The sequence below is a fragment of the Camelus bactrianus genome, chromosome 16 (assembly GCF_048773025.1).
Source record: "Camelus bactrianus isolate YW-2024 breed Bactrian camel chromosome 16, ASM4877302v1, whole genome shotgun sequence".
In the NCBI taxonomy this organism is placed as follows: domain Eukaryota; kingdom Metazoa; phylum Chordata; class Mammalia; order Artiodactyla; family Camelidae; genus Camelus; species Camelus bactrianus.
The window spans coordinates 32,472,196-32,489,374 of record NC_133554.1 but is presented as its reverse complement, the minus strand read 5'-3'; the positions used below and the strand labels follow the sequence as shown (position 1 = coordinate 32,489,374).

At 57.5% G+C, this 17,179-nt stretch overlaps 1 protein-coding gene across 4 annotated transcripts; it reads left to right on the top strand.

The window, feature by feature from the left end:
- The first annotated feature begins 344 nt into the window (after nucleotides 1-344).
- OSBPL7 (oxysterol binding protein like 7) lies at nucleotides 345-12,712 on the top strand. Of its 4 annotated transcripts, none has more exons than XM_010960512.3 (24): nucleotides 348-507; nucleotides 660-788; nucleotides 1,813-1,967; nucleotides 2,068-2,193; nucleotides 2,362-2,415; nucleotides 3,027-3,140; nucleotides 3,489-3,599; nucleotides 3,694-3,811; nucleotides 4,486-4,589; nucleotides 4,942-5,034; nucleotides 5,113-5,245; nucleotides 5,336-5,430; nucleotides 5,591-5,686; nucleotides 6,361-6,498; nucleotides 7,044-7,137; nucleotides 7,821-8,053; nucleotides 8,225-8,362; nucleotides 9,417-9,480; nucleotides 9,579-9,657; nucleotides 10,574-10,718; nucleotides 10,821-10,965; nucleotides 11,052-11,178; nucleotides 11,388-11,510; nucleotides 11,684-12,712. In XM_010960512.3, exons 3-24 carry the CDS (start codon nucleotides 1,893-1,895, stop codon nucleotides 11,790-11,792), a joined length of 2,514 nt encoding a protein of 837 aa, XP_010958814.2. In that variant the 5' UTR covers nucleotides 348-507; nucleotides 660-788; nucleotides 1,813-1,892; the 3' UTR covers nucleotides 11,793-12,712. The 4 variants fall into 4 exon arrangements, 3 of the variants coding, with proteins under 3 accessions (XP_010958814.2, XP_010958813.2, XP_045376721.2); XM_045520765.2 differs by having other exon boundaries at nucleotides 351-507; nucleotides 685-788; XM_010960511.3 differs by lacking the exon at nucleotides 660-788.
- The last annotated feature ends 4,467 nt before the right edge of the window (nucleotides 12,713-17,179 follow it).

Below are 17,179 nucleotides of genomic sequence, written 5' to 3'. Positions count from 1 at the left end.
GTCAACCTGATAGCTTTGCTGGCTCCAAATTTTGCAATCTATTTTCAGATGTAAAATGAGAGAGGCGGGGGGGTTAATAAGGAAATGGCCTTGAGTACTAACTGTGGTCAAGGCCGTGCTAGTCTGGGTAAACCCTTTACCACCACTGGCTTGAGGCCAACAGCTCCCCAGTTCTCTGTGATCTATCTGGAACTGTGCCCAAGTGGGAACTCTGCCCCCAGCCACAAGCCTCCGGGGTGCTGGGGAGTCGGCTCAGCCCTGAGTCCTCCAGGGAGCAGGGGGGCAGAGCTGAGCGGCCGCCTGGAGCTAGGCGGGAGGAGGGGCCGGGAGAGGTGGAGGTGGGGAGATCCGGCTAGAGGGGAGGCTCCGACGTCTCCTTCCTTCCTGGTTCCTGCAGCAGCTGCTGCCACTACTCAGCTCTGAGCAGGGAGCGGGCAGCTCAGAGACGGTGACTCAGAGGCAGAGCGGCGCGCGGACCAAGGAGCACTGGCGTCCATGGACCCTGGGGTAAGGGGGCCATGCTGGCATCAGCTGACATTCCCGGAGAGGGCTTCCCCACCTGAAGCTGGCGAGTCTGCTCCTCCGGAGATGAGGGCGGGAATGGAGGTGGAAAGGGGGCACCCACCTGGCTCACCTCAACCTGCACCCTCTACTGACAGAGCTTCCCCTTCCACCCGCGAGCAGTGAGGGGCCAAGATCCCGCAGGGCCAGGAAAAGGGCACAGAGATACCCAAACACCGGAAGAGTTTGGGAACTTCCAGTGGCTGAATGCAGGAGTTTCCCCCCAGGTCAGCCTCAGGCAGCATGGACCCCTCTGCCCAACCTCCTGGCCACCCGTGCCCCACCGCAACCCTGTCCCCTGCTGGCTTCAGCTCCTCAGGTTCTTGCTGGCTCCATTGGAAGATCTGGGCTGTTTTCCCAGCCTCGGGCCAACCTTGCCCCTCCAGGCCCCTCCCCCCGTCTCACACACTCAGCCTTATGCATTATTGATCTCCCTGCGGAGCCAGGATGGCCAGGGCTTGTGCCAAGGGCGCCAGTGGGCACTGCTGCGGGACCTGTGCGGACCTCGTCATGTGTCTCCATTGGCCTGTCCCCTGCTCTCTCTGGGTGGGTGGCACTTCTCAGGATCCCCGAGGACTGAGAAGGAAGAAAGGAGGCTTTGCAGGAGACTGAGAATCCAAGGTGGTCATCCTAAGGGGAAGATTGACGGGAGGAGGCACAGGAGAAAATGGGGGCTGTCTCGGGCCTCAGCTATCCCATGCAGAAAATGGGAGCCCAAGAACTAAAGGGTATGATGGGGAGTTGGGGTCAAGTGGTTGAGGGATTCTGTAACGGGATAATGAGAGGAGTTCCCGACCCATGGTGGTGGTGGTAGAGATCCTGAAGGAAGAGGAACTGGATCGAGATCTTGCTTGTCCAGTCTCTGAATCCCTCTGTCCTTTTTTGGATCCTCTTCCTTCACTCCCCTGCCTCACCTCTGATCACCCCCAGGGAATCCTCCAGGGAAAACACCAAGTGTTTCCTGGAGCTGGAGAATGTGTGCTTAAGGTGGGGCTAGGAGGACTTTCTGAGGTTTTCTCTTGGCACCAGCCTGCCAGCTGTGCGCTAGTTCACCTCTTGGGGCAGTGGCCACAGTGGGAGGGTGTGGGCAGGGAGACCTGCCCAGAGTGGGGCAGGGACAGGCTCCGGAGAGGCGTGACAGGTAAGCGGAAGATGTGCTGGTGGGCTTTCAACTCAGAGGGTGCAGAAGGGTTTGGAGGTGGGCAAGGTGATAGCTAGGTCTGTGCTAATGGGGTCTCTCTGTGCTTCAAGGGCCCTCTCAGGACAAGGTGACGTCCTTCCCCTTCCACTCTGCTCTCCATCCTCAGCAGGGAGTGGCCACTCCCCTCTCCATGGACTTCCAAGAGCGGGACCCTCCCTCCTTGGCAGAGAGCACTCAGTCTGCAAAGCCCAGCAGTGCCCAGCAGGTCTGAGAATGGAGAAGCAGGAGGGGCCAGCTCGGCTCACAGGGGAGGGAGAGATGTGGTCGCCTCACTGGTTGCTCCCCCACTCTGTCCTGGACTGCAGGCCTCCGAGCTGTGGGAGGTGGTGGAGGAGCCTCGGGGCCGGCTGGGGGCAGAGGGTACCATGCCGGAGAGGCAGGAAGGCCATCTGCTCAAGAAGAGGAAGTGGCCTCTGAAGGGCTGGCACAAGGTAGGGCGGGCAGGGCAAAGGGAGGGGCAAGGTGCAGGGGCAGGACGGGGACCTGCGGGCAGTTCAGGGTGTCTGTGTGTCAAGAAAAAAATGTCCATGTGGTTGCTCTCTCCTCACACTCTTTCCTCTCGGTCTCATGGGTCCCGTTCCTTCATGGCAACATCACAGAGATACTTTGTACTCGAGGATGGGATCCTTCGCTATGCCACGACTCGGCAAGATGTGAGTCAGGGCCTCGGCTGAAGGTGTGGGAGGGATCTGGCACCAGAGTGCCCTGGGCAGGCAGGGGGCTTCTGGAATCCTCCAGAGCAAAGTTTGAATCCCAAGTACACCATTTGCTGGATATGGGGTCTTGGGCAGGTTACTTCCCTGGGCCTCAGCTCTTCATCACTAAGGTGGAAAGAGGGTGGTCACCCATTTGTAGTCTTCATCTTGGTGAGCACCGTCGGGACAGTGCCTGGCACAAATAAGTGCCCAAGAGATGAGGGCTTTATCGTTCTCATCCGTGTCCCGTGCTCATGAAGGAACACAGAACTAAAGGCCTAGACAACCAGGCTCTCTCCAAGAAAGTGTTTCCTTCCTCAGCCTTGCAGATTCCTGAGGATGGGAAAAGTTTCCCTCATTCCATGACTCCCTAAGAGCTCAGATTGTGACTTGACATAGTGGGCCATCCTGTGCCCAGGAGAATGGCTGACATGTCCCTGCTGATACTGTGACTTGGGCATGAGGGTGAACCTGCTGCCTGGCCCATGAGCCTAGAGTGGTCTCAGGAAGATGGTGGCGCTGGTGGCCTAAAAGCAGTCTTCCTTAGCCCTCCAACCCCTCCACCCCAGATCACCAAGGGGAAGCTCCATGGCTCCATTGATGTCCGACTGTCGGTCATGTCCATCAACAAAAAGGCCCAGCGCATTGACCTTGACACTGAAGACAACATCTACCACCTGAAGGTGACATCCCTGGGAACCAGGTGGTGGTTTGGCCTCCAGCCTGGCAGAGACACTGGGACACACAGGAGAGAGGCACAGGGGCCGAGGGTCTGTCTGAGTTTGACCAAAAGGGAGTTCCCATCATATACAACAGCCAATGATGAACTGGCCCTGTTGGTTGGTATGGCACAGGGCCAAGGGCTCAGACACTTGGGGAAGCTGTTCCTGCCTCACAGCAAGGGGCTTTTGCACAGGCTGGGTGCTGTAGGGAGAGACCCTGCTTGCCTGGGGACCAGAACCTTGACTTCTTGCCCCTAGAAAGCAGTCCTTCCCTTCATGCATCCCTCTCCTTCTCCGTCACTTCTGTAGATCAAATCCCAGGACCTGTTCCAGAGCTGGGTGGCCCAGCTGCGTGCCCACCGCCTGGCCCAGCACCTGGACGTGCCCCGAGGCCTGCTGCCCAGCGCCACTCACCGGAAGGTAAGATGGGCCCTGAGGCAGGGACAGGTGACGTGGGGATTCAGAATTTGGGAAGGCGGGTCCCATCCTTTCTGACCCTTGACTCACCCCACAGGTTCCCGGTGCCCAGCCTCCAACAGCGGGTGGTGCCTCGGCTCTGCCAGGGGTTGGACCTCGGGAGAAGGTGTCTTCCTGGCTGAGGGACAGTGATGGGCTAGACCGTTGCTCTCATGGTGAGGGGCCCCTGGCACGGTGACTCTGTGGGGGGGGCCAATGCTGTTGTGTCTGGGTGGCACCAGCAGTCACAAGGAGGAGAAAATGTTACCTCCATCCCTGCCTCAGGGAGCCCCAGTCTGATGGGGAGACAGCTTCTGCCTTTACACTGATCAGGTTTACTCAGGCCTGCCCTGGGGAGCCTCAGGCTTACAGAGGATGACAGGATTCATGCCGTAGGCACATGGACTGACCCAGACACAGGGCCAGGGCCCACATCCGGAATACCAACACAGGGAGGGGTCCTGAGCAGTGACTCCAGGGTGGGGAGTGTGCTCTGGAACCAGGTTCCTGGAGTTGAGCTGTGATGTTGTCCTGGGAGAGGGAAGTGCCAACCAAGTGGAAAGAGCAAAGTGAGGGCCCCCAGCCTGTGTGGAGGCAGCAGAGGTAAGGTGTGGTCCTGAGACAGAGAGCTGATGGGGCACCTACCCTCCTCTGAGGCCAGACCAGAGGGTAGGAGCTGCAAACTGCTTTGGGCTCATGAGTAGGGGGTGTGGAAGCAGTGTCGGCACCTCCGTGGCTGCGGGGTGCAGTGTTTGGAAGACGAAAGGAAGCTGAGGGGCAGACTGGGGCACCCGGCCAGTCTCCCTGGGGCACCCAGGGAGAGGGACTTCCTCATTCATTCTTTCCGCAGAGCTCTCTGAGTGTCAGGGGAAGCTCCAGGAATTACACAGACTCCTCCAGAGCCTGGAGTCCCTGCACAGGATCCCCTCAGCCCCCGTTATCCCCACACACCAGGTGAGATCCAGGGAGGAGGCAGGGTCCTTCCCAGGGCGCTCTCTCCTCTTGCCACCTTCATCTCCATCACTTCCCTGGACAGGTACCCCGTCCCCCTTACAAGCTGCAGTTTCCTGAGGAGCCACCATCTCCTAGTTGCCCCTCCCCACCTTGTCCACAGTGCCTCAGGGTTGTCTCTCTGCCCCTTTGGAGCGACCCCTTCCTCTTGTGCCCATGCACCTGCCAGGCTGTCGGTCCTTTGCCTCCGGGATGTCTGTGTCTCTGTGTCCTCCTCCATGGCCATCTGCCTCTCTCCTGGCTTTGGTGGTTTTCCTCACTCTGAGAGTGAAACTCCCCCACCTCGACTTGCCAGGCCTCAGTGACAACCGAGAGACCCAAGAAGGGGAAGCGGACCAGCCGCATGTGGTGCACGCAGAGCTTTGCCAAGGACGACACCATCGGACGGGTGAGGTGGGGTGTGGGCCCTAAGATGCTGGGGGGAGGCTCTGAAGAAGCCCCTTCAACCTCTCCCCTTCGTCTACAGGTGGGTCGTCTCCATGGCTCTGTTCCCAACCTGTCTCGCTACTTGGAGTCCCGGGACCCCTCTGGCCCCCGCGGGCTGCCAACCCCAGACTATGCCCACCTGCAGCGCAGTTTCTGGGCCCTGGCCCAGAAGGGTGAGTGCGTGCTGGAGGGGTGGCCGGGAGCAGATGGGGAGAAGGAGAGGGAGAGGGAGGGAGTCTGATAGCCGGCCCCTGCCCCAACAGTGCACAGCTCCCTCAGCAGCGTCCTGGCCGCTCTCACTGCTGAACGGGACCGACTGAAGGACCTGCACCAGGGTTCGGAGTTGTCCAGGATGGGGGTGAGGCTGGGGACAGGATGGCCGGTGGGAGGAGAGGGCCCAAGGCCAAGAACTGCAGGCCTGGAGGTGGGAGCAGACCTGGGCCGGGAAGGGGGTTGGCAGAGGCAGGCCAGGGAGGGCTTCACCTCCCAGCACCTGTCCCCTCACTGTCTCCCTGCAGGTCTCTGAGGCCCCAGGTGGCCCGAAGCGCCTCCACTCACTGTCCGTCTCCTCCGACACCACTGCGGACTCCTTCAGCTCCCTCAACCCCGAGGAGGTGGGAGCCAGGGTGGGCTGTGGGCATCATTCCTCTGGGCCTTTTTTCTCAGCAGGAGTGAAGGCATGGTTGGTTTTCAGACCCAAAACTCCAACCCCTTTCCCAAAACATGGGCAGCAGCCGCATCTGTGATTCCTTAACTGCACGTAGAGTGCTTTTGCTTTTAAGTCAGAGTCCCGTGAGGCAGCGATTCTAACCCTCAAGTTTACAGACAGGGAAACTGAGATTCAAAGAATCTAATTGATGGGCCCAGGCTCCCCTACAGCATGGGTTTGAATTTGGCTCCACTGCAGGCTTGCTCTGTGACCCTGAGCCTCAGTGTCCTAAATCTGCAAAATGGGGGCAGGAATCATACCTACTTCATAGGATGAGTGTGGGGACTGACTGAACTGGTATGCTCACAGGGCTTGGAGGGGCTCAGTGTCAGTGGCCAGGAAGCATGAGTGGTGATTATGGAACCCATGTCTCCTTACTCCCAGGCTGGTGATCATTCCCCCAGGCCTGAGTAGCCCACCACACTCGTTCTCCTCTGCATCTTCTCCTGCTCTGCAGGTTCAGACTAGACAATAAAAGTCCCCAGTCAGGCTTCCCTCTCAAGGGAACTGCCAGGTCAGGGGAGCCCAGCCTGTCTCTCTGGCCGGGCCTCGGGCCTGACCCCCATCTCGCTCCCACAGCAAGAAGCTCTGTACATGAAGGGGCGAGAGCTGACCCCTCAGCTGTCCCAGAGCAGCGTCCTGTCCCTTGCTGATTCCCACACAGAGTTCTTTGACGCCTGTGAGGTTCTCCTGTCTGCCAGCTCTTCTGAGAATGAGGTGAGGGAAGAGGGACCCTGGGATTAGAGGAGTAGGGTTCAGGGAGACTAGAATCTATAGATTCCCAAGTCCTTTCCAAGCACCTCAGCCGCTGTCTCTGCATGTCCAAACATGCTGGGTTTGTGCGGCCCTGCTCAGAAATCTGCTGGGGACCCTTCTTCCAGTTTGATATGCTCTGTCTCCATTGGGTCCTCCTGAAACTTATTCCTCAGCTCCACCCCCCAGTCATCTCCCTGTGACCCCATTTTAGCCGCAGCACTCTCTCAGTAATCCCCAACTTCCCTTCCCTTCCTTTTGTGTCCCGTCAAGTCCCTGAGCTGTCTTGCGCCAGTCGTGAGGCCAGGCCCTCTCTCTCCCAAGGTGGCAGGGCACGTCATGATGCCAGGCCTCCCAGGGCAGTGCCTTAGGGCTCAGACCACTCCCAGTACATTCCCTTCCCCTTCCCACCAAAGGGCTAGCTGGGCAGATTCTTGCCAGGCTCCGGGCACTGCCCAGCTGTCCGGTGGAGGCCTAGTCTGCCCGGCCTATCATCTGTCCTGGCACAGGGCTCGGAGGAGGAGGAGTCGTGCACCAGTGAAGTCACCACCAGCCTGTCTGAGGAGGTGCTGGACCTCAGGGGAGCCGAGCGCTGTCAGAAAGGTGCCAGCCAGGCGGGCAGGAGGGAGGGCTAGAGGTGGGCTCAGAAACAGAGTTTGTCCACAGTCCAGGCCCCTTGAGAAGCAGTCCCTTGTAGTACTGGTGGGCTAACGGCTTTGGATACTGACTCCAGGGGTGACTCCGGGCGGCGAGGAAGGCTAAGCCGTGAGCTATGTCGCAGGGGTGGCTCTGGGGTGGGACAGGCTCAGCTGAGGGCTGGCCTCCCCTCCAGTCTTCTGAGAAGGCTCCCATGTGGGCCTGACAGAGACACAGAAGGGCCCACTCAGCCACTTTGTAGCAGCGTGGCTTTAGACGTGTCATTTTGCTTCTTGGAGCCTATTTCCTTGTCTATCAAATGGGCCGAGTAATCTACACCCTGACATTGGTTTCTGTGTTTATGAAAGGGAGCAGAAGCCAAGGGTGGGGGCTCAGGAAGGGCTTCTGGGGTGCAGGGTTTCTGTTTCCAGCAGTGGGAACTGCCCTGTCTGGTTCTTAGCCCTGCTGCCCACCTAAATCCCCAGGAGCTCACCAAGAATTAGCTCTGCAGCCTCCTGCCCCACAGTGAGTCCATGCTGGGGCCTGGGAGTGACCATACCCAGGAGCACCTCAGGAGCTCTGGAGGGGCCTGGATGCCGGTGCCCAGCGGAGAGTGACAGGCAGGGCAACACCCTGGGGCTGTGTTCCAGGGGGAGCTGTGGGGCCTCCCCACCGCCGATGTCTGCCGGCAGCCAGTGGGCCTGGGGCCGACGTGAGCCTGTGGAACATCCTGCGGAACAACATCGGCAAGGACCTTTCGAAGGTATCGATGCCTGTGCAGCTCAATGAGCCACTCAACACCCTGCAGCGGCTCTGCGAGGAGCTGGAGTACAGCAGCCTCCTGGACCAGGCCAGCCGCACCACCGACCCCTGCGAGCGCATGGTACGCCCGCCGCCCCAGCCCAGCCCCAGGCTGCCTCGTCCTCCCAGGATCCCGTCTCCCAGAACACCCTGGTGGGCCCTTCCCTGCTGCTAAAGGTTCACCCCAGCCCCCCAGCCCTTGCTGGCAGTGGGGTGGCATCTCCTCTGATCCCCCGGCGCCCCTCGCCCCCAGGTGTACATTGCGGCCTTTGCTGTCTCCGCCTACTCCTCCACCTACCACCGGGCGGGCTGCAAGCCCTTCAACCCTGTCCTGGGGGAGACCTATGAGTGTGAGCGGCCTGACCGAGGCTTCCGCTTCATCAGTGAGCAGGTATGGGCCCGGAAGAGGCTGGGGGCGGGGGTGGAGGAGGGAAGAGGTAGCCAGGTGGCCGGGAGCAGGAAACACAGGGCCTCCATGGAGGCCAGGTCCTGGGATGGAGCAGCTGGCCGTCGGGTAGTTGGGGGAAGGGGCTCCCCGCTTAGTGTGGAAGCCAGACGTGAAACAAGGAGTTACTGCACCATGTTCTAGAGCTGGGATCATGGAAGCTCATAGGATGTTATTCAGCTCTAGTGGGTGATCCTGAGCTAAGTCTTGAAGGATGAATTGGAGTTTGCTAGTTGCCCAGGGGGGTGGGGAGAATGGGATGTTGCAGATAGTGTAAAGGAACAAATGGAGCATATTTAGGAAGAGTTAGAGACAGGGCTGGAAGATAAGGCAGAGCCAAACCCTGAGGAGCCCTGTAGGTGAAGGTTAGAAAGGGTTGGTTGGTTGGTTGGTTGGTTGGTTTTTAAGTCCTGAAGGCAATGGGGAGCCACGGGAGGGTTTTAAGTGGTAGAGTGACATGCTTAGGATTGAACTTGATAAAGAACATTCAAGCAGTGGTGTGCCAGGGAATGGGAGGAGGCAAGGAAGATAGGCTGTGGGATCCCCAAGTTCAAGGTTCTATATGCGACTTGTTCCAAGGAGGACAAGGCTGAGTTTTTCTAAGGGTGTGTTGTGGAGGTTGCGAGCTGATAATCAACTTTGGGGGAGAAGATGATGAAGGAAGAGGATCCTCACAGGAGGGCTGGCTTTCAGGCAGGGCACAGGTAGAGGTCCCACCTGTCACTGCTAGGGGACTTTGTAGGCTTGGGCAGGGTCTCTGGAGGGCACTATACACAGGGTTGGCAAGGAGGGCCCAGAGGGGAGTGAGTGAGAAGGAAGAATGTAGGGGCCTGAGGGGAAAGGAGAGGATGATGGAATTTGGGTGGTGGCCAAGGGTGAAAGGGACAAGAGACCTGGAACTAACTGGTCTTCTGGTCCACAGGGAAACTGGGGGAGGGGTGAGGGCCTCGGGGGGTCTGGGGTCAGGTGCATCCTGAAGAGAACTTCCTTGCTCATCAAGGTCTCCCACCACCCCCCCATCTCGGCGTGCCATGCGGAGTCTGAGAACTTCATCTTCTGGCAAGGTGAGGGGGGCTGGGTGTGAAGGGCAGACAGGGGAGGGGCTGGAACACTTTCTGGTCTTATCTCTGCTGTTCCTCTCCCTCCCTCAACCCAACTCCAGACATGAAGTGGAAGAACAAGTTCTGGGGCAAATCCCTGGAGATTGTGCCTGTGGGGACAGTCAACGTGAGCCTGCCCAGGTGAGTGTTCCTGAATGCTCCGCAGCCAGGCCCAGGCCACAGGCCATCCTCCAGGCTGGGACCAGGAGGTGGCAGGGACTGGAGAGAGGCCTGAAGCTGCTTAGGGTGGGGCAGGTTCTGTACATTTTACACCTATGTTCACAGCAGTTGCCAGTAAAGAAAGGTGAAAAATCTTCCAGCTGGAAGGGCTTGTGAAGGTCATCTGACTGAGTAGTTTTCACACATTCTGACCGTGACTCACAGTAAGGAATGCATTTGAGACTTCAAGCCAGTGCACAGTAACCCATAGACACACACGTGCACACACACACATATACACAGAAACCTAAAGTGATTTCAGGACTGCTCACAAACCACATTTGAAACACGCTCATCTAACTCATTTTACTGGGGGCACTGCAGCCAGAGGCCGGTGCAGGGGTTGGGGAGGCCCTGGACTTCGGGGTCAGAAGTCCTCGGTAGGAGTCTCAGTTCTAGCACTGAATAGTTATGCAAGCAGCAAGAAGACTTGACATCTCAGAGCCTTGAGTCTGCTTGTCTATAAAATAAGAGTAATAAGTAATGCCTGACAGAAGTGCGCAGTAAACAGAGTGATATATGTGAACAGACCGACCATGGTCCCTGGCACCCAAGGCCAGGGACCCAGTCTATGGTTTTACCCCCATGACTTAGGCACTCAAGGGCTTTCTCAACAAATGGAGATGTGTCGGCTGAATACTTTCTGTGAAGGCTGCTCTGCTTTATAAATGTGTCATTCTTCATGGAAGGACGATGAGCTGGAACCAGGGCCCCAGGTTTCCTTCTGCAGACCCATGTGTGTGAACTGCTCCAATGAGACAGGTGCTCCCTGGCTCAGGGTGGCGCATAGTTCCCCAGAGCTGGCCAGCTGCCCTCCCCCACGCTCTGTCTCTCTCAGGTTTGGGGACCACTTTGAGTGGAACAAGGTGACGTCCTGCATTCACAACATCCTGAGTGGCCAGCGCTGGATTGAGCACTACGGGGAGGTGCTCATCCGGAACACACAGGACAGCTCCTGCCACTGCAAGATCACCTTCTGCAAGGTGGGCACACCACCCTGCCCCTGCCTGTCCGCCCCCAGCAGCTCGCCCCGGGCAAGGGGAGGGGACACCTCCCTAAGCCCCCCGCCCCCACCCCCACCCCAGGCCAAGTACTGGAGCTCCAACGTCCACGAGGTTCAGGGTGCTGTGTTGAGCCGAAGCGGCCGCGTCCTCCACCGACTCTTCGGGAAGTGGCATGAGGGGCTGTACCGGGGGCCCCCGCCGGGTGGGCAGTGCATCTGGAAACCCAGTAAGTGGGGCAGCCGGGGTGGACTGGGCGGGGTAAGGGCTGCTGTGGCACAGTCCACCTGCCCCAGCCCCCTGCCTTCCCCCCAGACTCAATGCCCCCAAACCATGAGCGAAACTTCGGCTTCACTCAGTTTGCCTTGGAGCTGAATGAGCTGACGGCTGAGCTGAAACGGTCTCTGCCTTCCACGGACACGCGGCTCCGGCCAGACCAGAGGTCAGTGCCAGGCAGGTGCTGCTCTAGAACCCGGGGCTCCTCCCTCCCCTGTGGGTTCCATACAGACCTGGGACTGTGTCCTTCCTTCCTTGAGCCACCACAGGGGGAGATGGGGCCTGTTTGGGGCAGAACTGGGCAGGACAGAGGCCTTGAATGTGGGGGCTCCTGAGGGTAGAGGCAGTTCTGCTGACTGCAGCCTGGATGCTCAGGTACCTGGAGGAGGGGAACATACAGGCTGCCGAGGCCCAGAAGAGAAGGATCGAGCAGCTTCAGCGAGACAGGCGCAAAGTGATGGAAGAGAACAACATTGTCCATCATGCTCGCTTCTTCAGGTGCCTCTGCCCTCTGCCCTCTGCCCCGGGTCTCTCTGCGACCCAGGCTCCCCTCCTCCTCCCTGTAGCCCCTACCTGCTTTGAGTGGGGCCAGCAGTGGGAGGCAGCATCTGGGGACAGCGGCCTTATTTCTGGATGTTCACCTCTTGTCTTCCCTTTCCCCGTCCCCCCAGGCGGCAGACAGACAGCAGCGGGAAGGAGTGGTGGGTGACCAACAACACGTACTGGCGGCTGCGGGCTGAGCCAGGCTATGGGAACCTGGATGGGGCTGTGCTCTGGTAGCCCTGGCCCAGGGGGCAGGAGGCCCCAGTTCCTCCCTCCTGCCTCCACCCCCCACCACCCCGCCACGGACACTTGGGCGAGGCCAGGCTCTCCCACTTACTGCCCTGGAGACCAAAGGGGCAGCCCTGGCTCTGGCCCTCTCCCCTCTGCTGGCCAGAGGGGCTGCATCTCAGCCCACTGCCCACCCCTGGTCTAGGGTGGGAAGCAGGATTTGTGCTTCCCCAGTCTCGTTGCCCCAGACAACCGGCATGTAAGACCCTCCTTGCTTTGTCATCCCCCGTCTTTCCCCCTTGGGGTACTTAGGGGAGACTCCAGACCCTCCAGGATCTGTTCCCCATTTCAGTGCCTTCCTAGGACACAGGGGATCCCTTGATACTCCCCAGGCTTCCTGTGCCCAGGACTCTGGCCCCAGCATTGAGGTTAGAGTGACTGAAGGAGAGGGGACGGCCTTTTCTTCCAGCCCCATGCCTCCCATTCCCCATCTCCAGCATCTTCTCCCCACACCCTGGGCCAGGGCGCTCCCTTTGCTTGGCCCTGGCAATTTCTCTCATCCTCCTGGATCCCCTTCTCCCAAACTGCAAAATGCCTGCAGCTTCCAGCTCCTTTATCCTTGGACCTCAAGTGGTTTCCTTCAGTCTCAGCTCGGCGGATCCCCTCAGAGCAGACTGGGCAGGAAGGGCGCCTGGCCTCAGACCCACCGGGAGTGAGTGAGGACCCGTGAGAGTGTCGGTTTGTGTTGGAGAGCGTGTGTGCGTGCGCGTGTCTGTGTACTGCTTGCAGGCGAGCAGGATTCCTCTTGTAGCCCGGACGTCCCCGCTGCCGGGTGTCCGCCCCCGTTGCTGCTCATTTTCTCAGTCTGCCTCTGATTAAGGTGAATGGCTATGACATTCCAAACTCCAATAAAGACTGTCCCAAACTTTGGCCTGCAACCATTCATTTCAAAACACATGTGTTCAAGTGAAATGAAGGCTCATGGCCCCCTACTCACCCAGGCTAAAACCCAGTGTCACCTCTCCTTTAATCCTCACATCCTGTCGATTCTACCTCGGTGTCTCTCAGCTCTGGCACCTTCTCTCAGTTGCAGCTGGCTTAGGATGGGCCCTTGTCAACTTTTGCCTGGACAACTGCAGTGTCCTCAGAGCCTCAGGCACTTCCATTCTTAACACTGCCTTTCAGGGGGATATTTTAAAAGACAAATATGGCACCTCGTACCTGCTTCAAATACATCCATTGCTTCTCAGTGCCTAAAGGGAAAACCCAAACTCTTCAACCAGGCAGAGTATTGTGTAGTTCCTGTCCCCCTCCAGCACAGAAGCTGACTCCATGCTCAACATCCTCGTTTAGGTCTGCGCTCACTTCCTCACCCCACTCAGTGACTGTTCAAGGAAAGGTGGAGGTGGGGAGGGACTAGAAGAGATGGGAGAACAGGGCAAGCTGCAGGTTCTACCCTCCCCAACCACCTGGGCTGAGTTCAGATCCCAGCTCTGTTATTCCAAAGCTGAGTGATCTTGGCCAAATGTCTTACCTTTCCCTTCAGAGACTCCATTCCCTCATTTGGCTTCTTCTGTGTCTCAGAGGGGGATGTAAGTGTAGTGAGCCAGGCTCCTGATCTTATTAGTTGTCTCCTAACCCCTCACCTCACCCCACTGTGACCACAGGCCTTGGTCTGGTTTGATGGATGTCCCAAGAGGAGGTCATGCTTTCTCAGGAAGGTGGCAAGAGCAGAGGGATCCGCTGAGCTAAGGCAGCTCTCCCAATTCTAGTTTTTCCTTCTTCCCTCTCCTCCAGTGCCCCCACACCCTCGCTCCAGGGCTGGGTGTGGTCCACATTTCCACAATTTATTTACAGGGAGCTCTAAAAGGAACACATTTGTCCTGACACCATGCACCAGAAATAACCTCAACCCATTCCAAAGAAAGCCAAAGCCTGCACACATTCAGGATCTTTTTAAAACGAAGTGCACTGTCTTCCTCCCCCACCCTTTCCACTCAGAGCCACACAGAGCCTGATTGACCAGCCGATGTTCAACCTCTGCATATTTTAAGAACTAGAGTTTCAAGTAGACCAAATTCCAAAGTTATTTTTCTAATGGAGACAGGAGACTGGCAGCTCCTCTACCCACAGGAACCAAGTCATCTGTGGCTTTGGCCGTCTGGATCAGCGTCCTCTCCCCTCTGGGTGCCAACCCAATGGCAGGAAGATGGTTAGGATGGTCAGGTTGGTTTGCTCTCGCTGGGGCACTCCCTGCTAGAGGACTGCTGTCATCTCAGAAAGCCTCCCCACCCAGCCAGGGTTTGGTGGGGCGCTCAGGCCAGGCTGACTCCAGGCTGGGTTCTGTGGACAGAGTGAAGGGACAAGAAGCAGCTGTAGGTGTAGAGGGTGGCGGCCACCTCAAGTGCTCAAGTCTGGTCTGAGAAGGAACAGTGGGCCCCCTTGTCAAGCCCATCTCAGTCTAGTCTGAGGACGCACAGGAGGACTGCTGACCACAGGGCCTAGGAGCAGCCCTGCCTAGGTGCAGACCACTGGCCTTGCCTGGAGGATATGGTGGGCCTGGGCAGATGGGAGGATGTGGGCTCAACAGCCCACATCTTGACTCAGCTTGGGAAGGATGGGAGGTGGGACACACCAGTTTGTGAAGCCAGGGACCTGCTCCCCTGGATGTGGGAAGAAGGTCAGAGCTTGAACAGCAGGGGAAAACCTGGGCCCGGTGATGGTGACAGGAGCTTCATCTCACCTACTGTGGTCCCGCCAACCCCAAGCAGCTCCACTTAAAGAGAGATTCAAATTATATTTTTAAAGTTCACTATTGGATAGGTGATGGGGATGCCCGGGTAGCTAGGGGCAAAAAGGCTGGAAATACTTAATGACCCCCCCAATTCCCTGAATCTTCTGAATAAATAGTGGTTTGGGGATATGTTTGTAGTAAACCCCAGAGCGAGGAGAGGGTCGAACCAGCAGAGGAGGCTGGTGTCAGAAGTAAACACCATCGGACATTAGTTGAAGTGATGAAAACAGATTTTGTTCTGTGACTACTGACCGGAGAGGAAAGAGCTGAGCTCCGTTCCAATCCATGCAGAGGAGTCTGGATGTCTAAGGGGAGAATGAAGGAGTAGGAAGGACTGCAGGAACTCAGGCAGGGTCAGAGAAGAAAACATGACAAATTACAAGAGGTCATGCAGTGTCAATGTCGTTGGGCCAGGGCGCCTGCCAGCGGCGGTCATTTTAGGATTCTGTCCTCTGGGAGAGACTGGGAGACAGGGTGCTACCCCTCCTGATGACTACATTTCCAGGAACGACTTTCATGTCCTTGAGAAAAACACTCCTATTGGAGGTGGAGGAAGGACGGAGGACAGAGTCACAATTGTAAGCCCTTTTGAGTAAATGCTCTAAGAAAGGGAAGTTAGGGGCCTAGGGTCAGGTGTGGGCTGGAACAAGCAGCAAATTCTCCTGGCAGCACTGAGCTTTCTCAGGCAGGCATCTCAAGAGGGGTGGGGGTCGTCCTAGGGACATGGCCTTATGCTGCAGGAAGCTGTGCTAGAGTTCAAGGTCTCCTAGTGCAGGGGTTTGGGCAGAGTCATTATGTGCTCACCTGAAGTTCTCATGGGACACTTCCCAGCCCCTCCTGGAGGTCAGGGTGTGGATCTGAGTCCCCAAAGCTGGAGTCGGTGTTCAGGGCAGAAGGAGTCAGATGAGCTAGCACCCACCTCCCTGCTCCTCCGATGGCATGCAGCTCAGGTGGGTGTGTGGATGTGGTGGGGGTGGCAGGGGGTGGAGGTTTCCCACCAGCTCTGCTGCAGGAAGAGAGCAGTGGGGGCAGTGGGGGGGGGTACCCGAAGTATCTGACCAATGCCTGCTCAGGATGCAAAGGTCCTGATGTTCAACTTCAAGTCCACTGGTTTCGGTCTGTCCCCTAGAACTTTCCTCTCCTAGGTTGTACTGTTGTGGTCCCAGTTCTCCACAGGCACCTTAAAGAATTCTCAGGGGACCCCTTCTGTCTGGATCATTTGCTTAATGATGCCGCCTTCCTGGAAAGGACCCACTAAACAAGTGATTTCCCTTTTAAAGACCCTCTGGTTCCAGCAAGGGCAGAAAAGGATGTGGGGCTTAGCGCTCTCCCCCGGGGCCCATCTCTGTGCCCCTTAGGTGGCCAGAGAGGGTAGCAGAGATTTCAGGGGGACCCTCACAGGCTGGCCTGGGCTGAGTCTTGTTCACCCAATGACCTATTCCTGGTATAGACTCTTAACCAGGCACCTGGCCTAAAGAGTTCATAGATTGATCCACCCTGATTCTTATCCCACCCTCATCCTCTCCTCACCTGCCCCCTAAAAGCCCATGCAGAGAGGAGTCGCTGACAGCTCTTGAGATCCCCGACACACCAGAGTCAGCTCCAGGTCAAGGTGCCCCCAGGGGCTGCAGGAACTTGACCTTGGGAGTAGGGGTTCTAAAGTACCACCTATGTCTCATTAACATGTCATCACATAGTGCAAAATCCTCAGGTTCCTGGAAGATGCTTCCAGGCCCTAATATATTTGGAGGAGGTAAGTCCAAACTGTTGGCACTATGAGCCATGATGCCAGGACCCTGGGGATGCTGGGCCTTGCTGGTTCCTAACATGAGAGGCCTCTAAAAATGATGGGTGGGCTGGACTATGGGGAGGTTGTGGGTGGAAGAAGAAATTGGAAGGGTCTGGACAGGAGCTGGAGAGAGAGAGAATGGGGATGAGTTGGCTTCAGAGTCAGTATATCCAGGATGGAGGTGGTGAGATTCTTTAAGTTTCCTCAAGAGGGCGCCTGGGTCTCTTGGAAGGATCAACTCAGGCCCATCCTGAACCCATGTGGCTGGTGGCTGCACCCACCATATCTGCTCAGAGTATCAGGCCCCCAGGAATCTGCAGTGGCTGGGGCCCAGCTCGGCAATGATAAATGATAGCACAGACACCATTTGTCAGCAGTGCACTCAACCACTGACCACCTTCATCTTCAGAGAACACTCACTGGGGCAGGAAACACCCCTTTCTGAGCGACCCAGGGGTCTCCACTCTCCCAGAAACCGCCCAGGTGGCCTGGGGGGTGGGTGGCCAGGCCTCCTTTGCTGGTGCCTTCTCACTCCCAGGTAACAGCACCCTCCAGGGGCTGTTTCAAGACACCCCCCCAACCCCAACTTCATGAGAGAACTTTCCGCTAAGTTTCCACTATCACCTCTCTCGCTTCTGTAGTCTCCAGACCCATCACACATGGGAAGGAAACTCAAAATTAGTCTGGTACCCTAACTTTGAAATTCCAAAGAGAAAGGCAGGTAGAGCGTATGGTAGCTAGAGAGCCATCCTAAAGTCCAGACAAGCGATGCCCCTGCCAGGGTCCTCAGATCTGAAAAGGTCTGTTTCTGGC

Bases quoted from the DNA above. Each gene is read 5' to 3' on its own strand.
- OSBPL7 (XM_010960511.3), top strand. From the start codon at position 1,893: ATGGACTTCCAAGAGCGGGACCCTCCCTCCTTGGCAGAGAGCACTCAG. The intron at 5,431-5,590 runs GTGAGGCTGGGG...GTCTCCCTGCAG, and splicing joins CGGAGTTGTCCAGGATGGGG to GTCTCTGAGGCCCCAGGTGG. The intron at 5,687-6,360 runs GTGGGAGCCAGG...TCGCTCCCACAG, and splicing joins GCTCCCTCAACCCCGAGGAG to CAAGAAGCTCTGTACATGAA.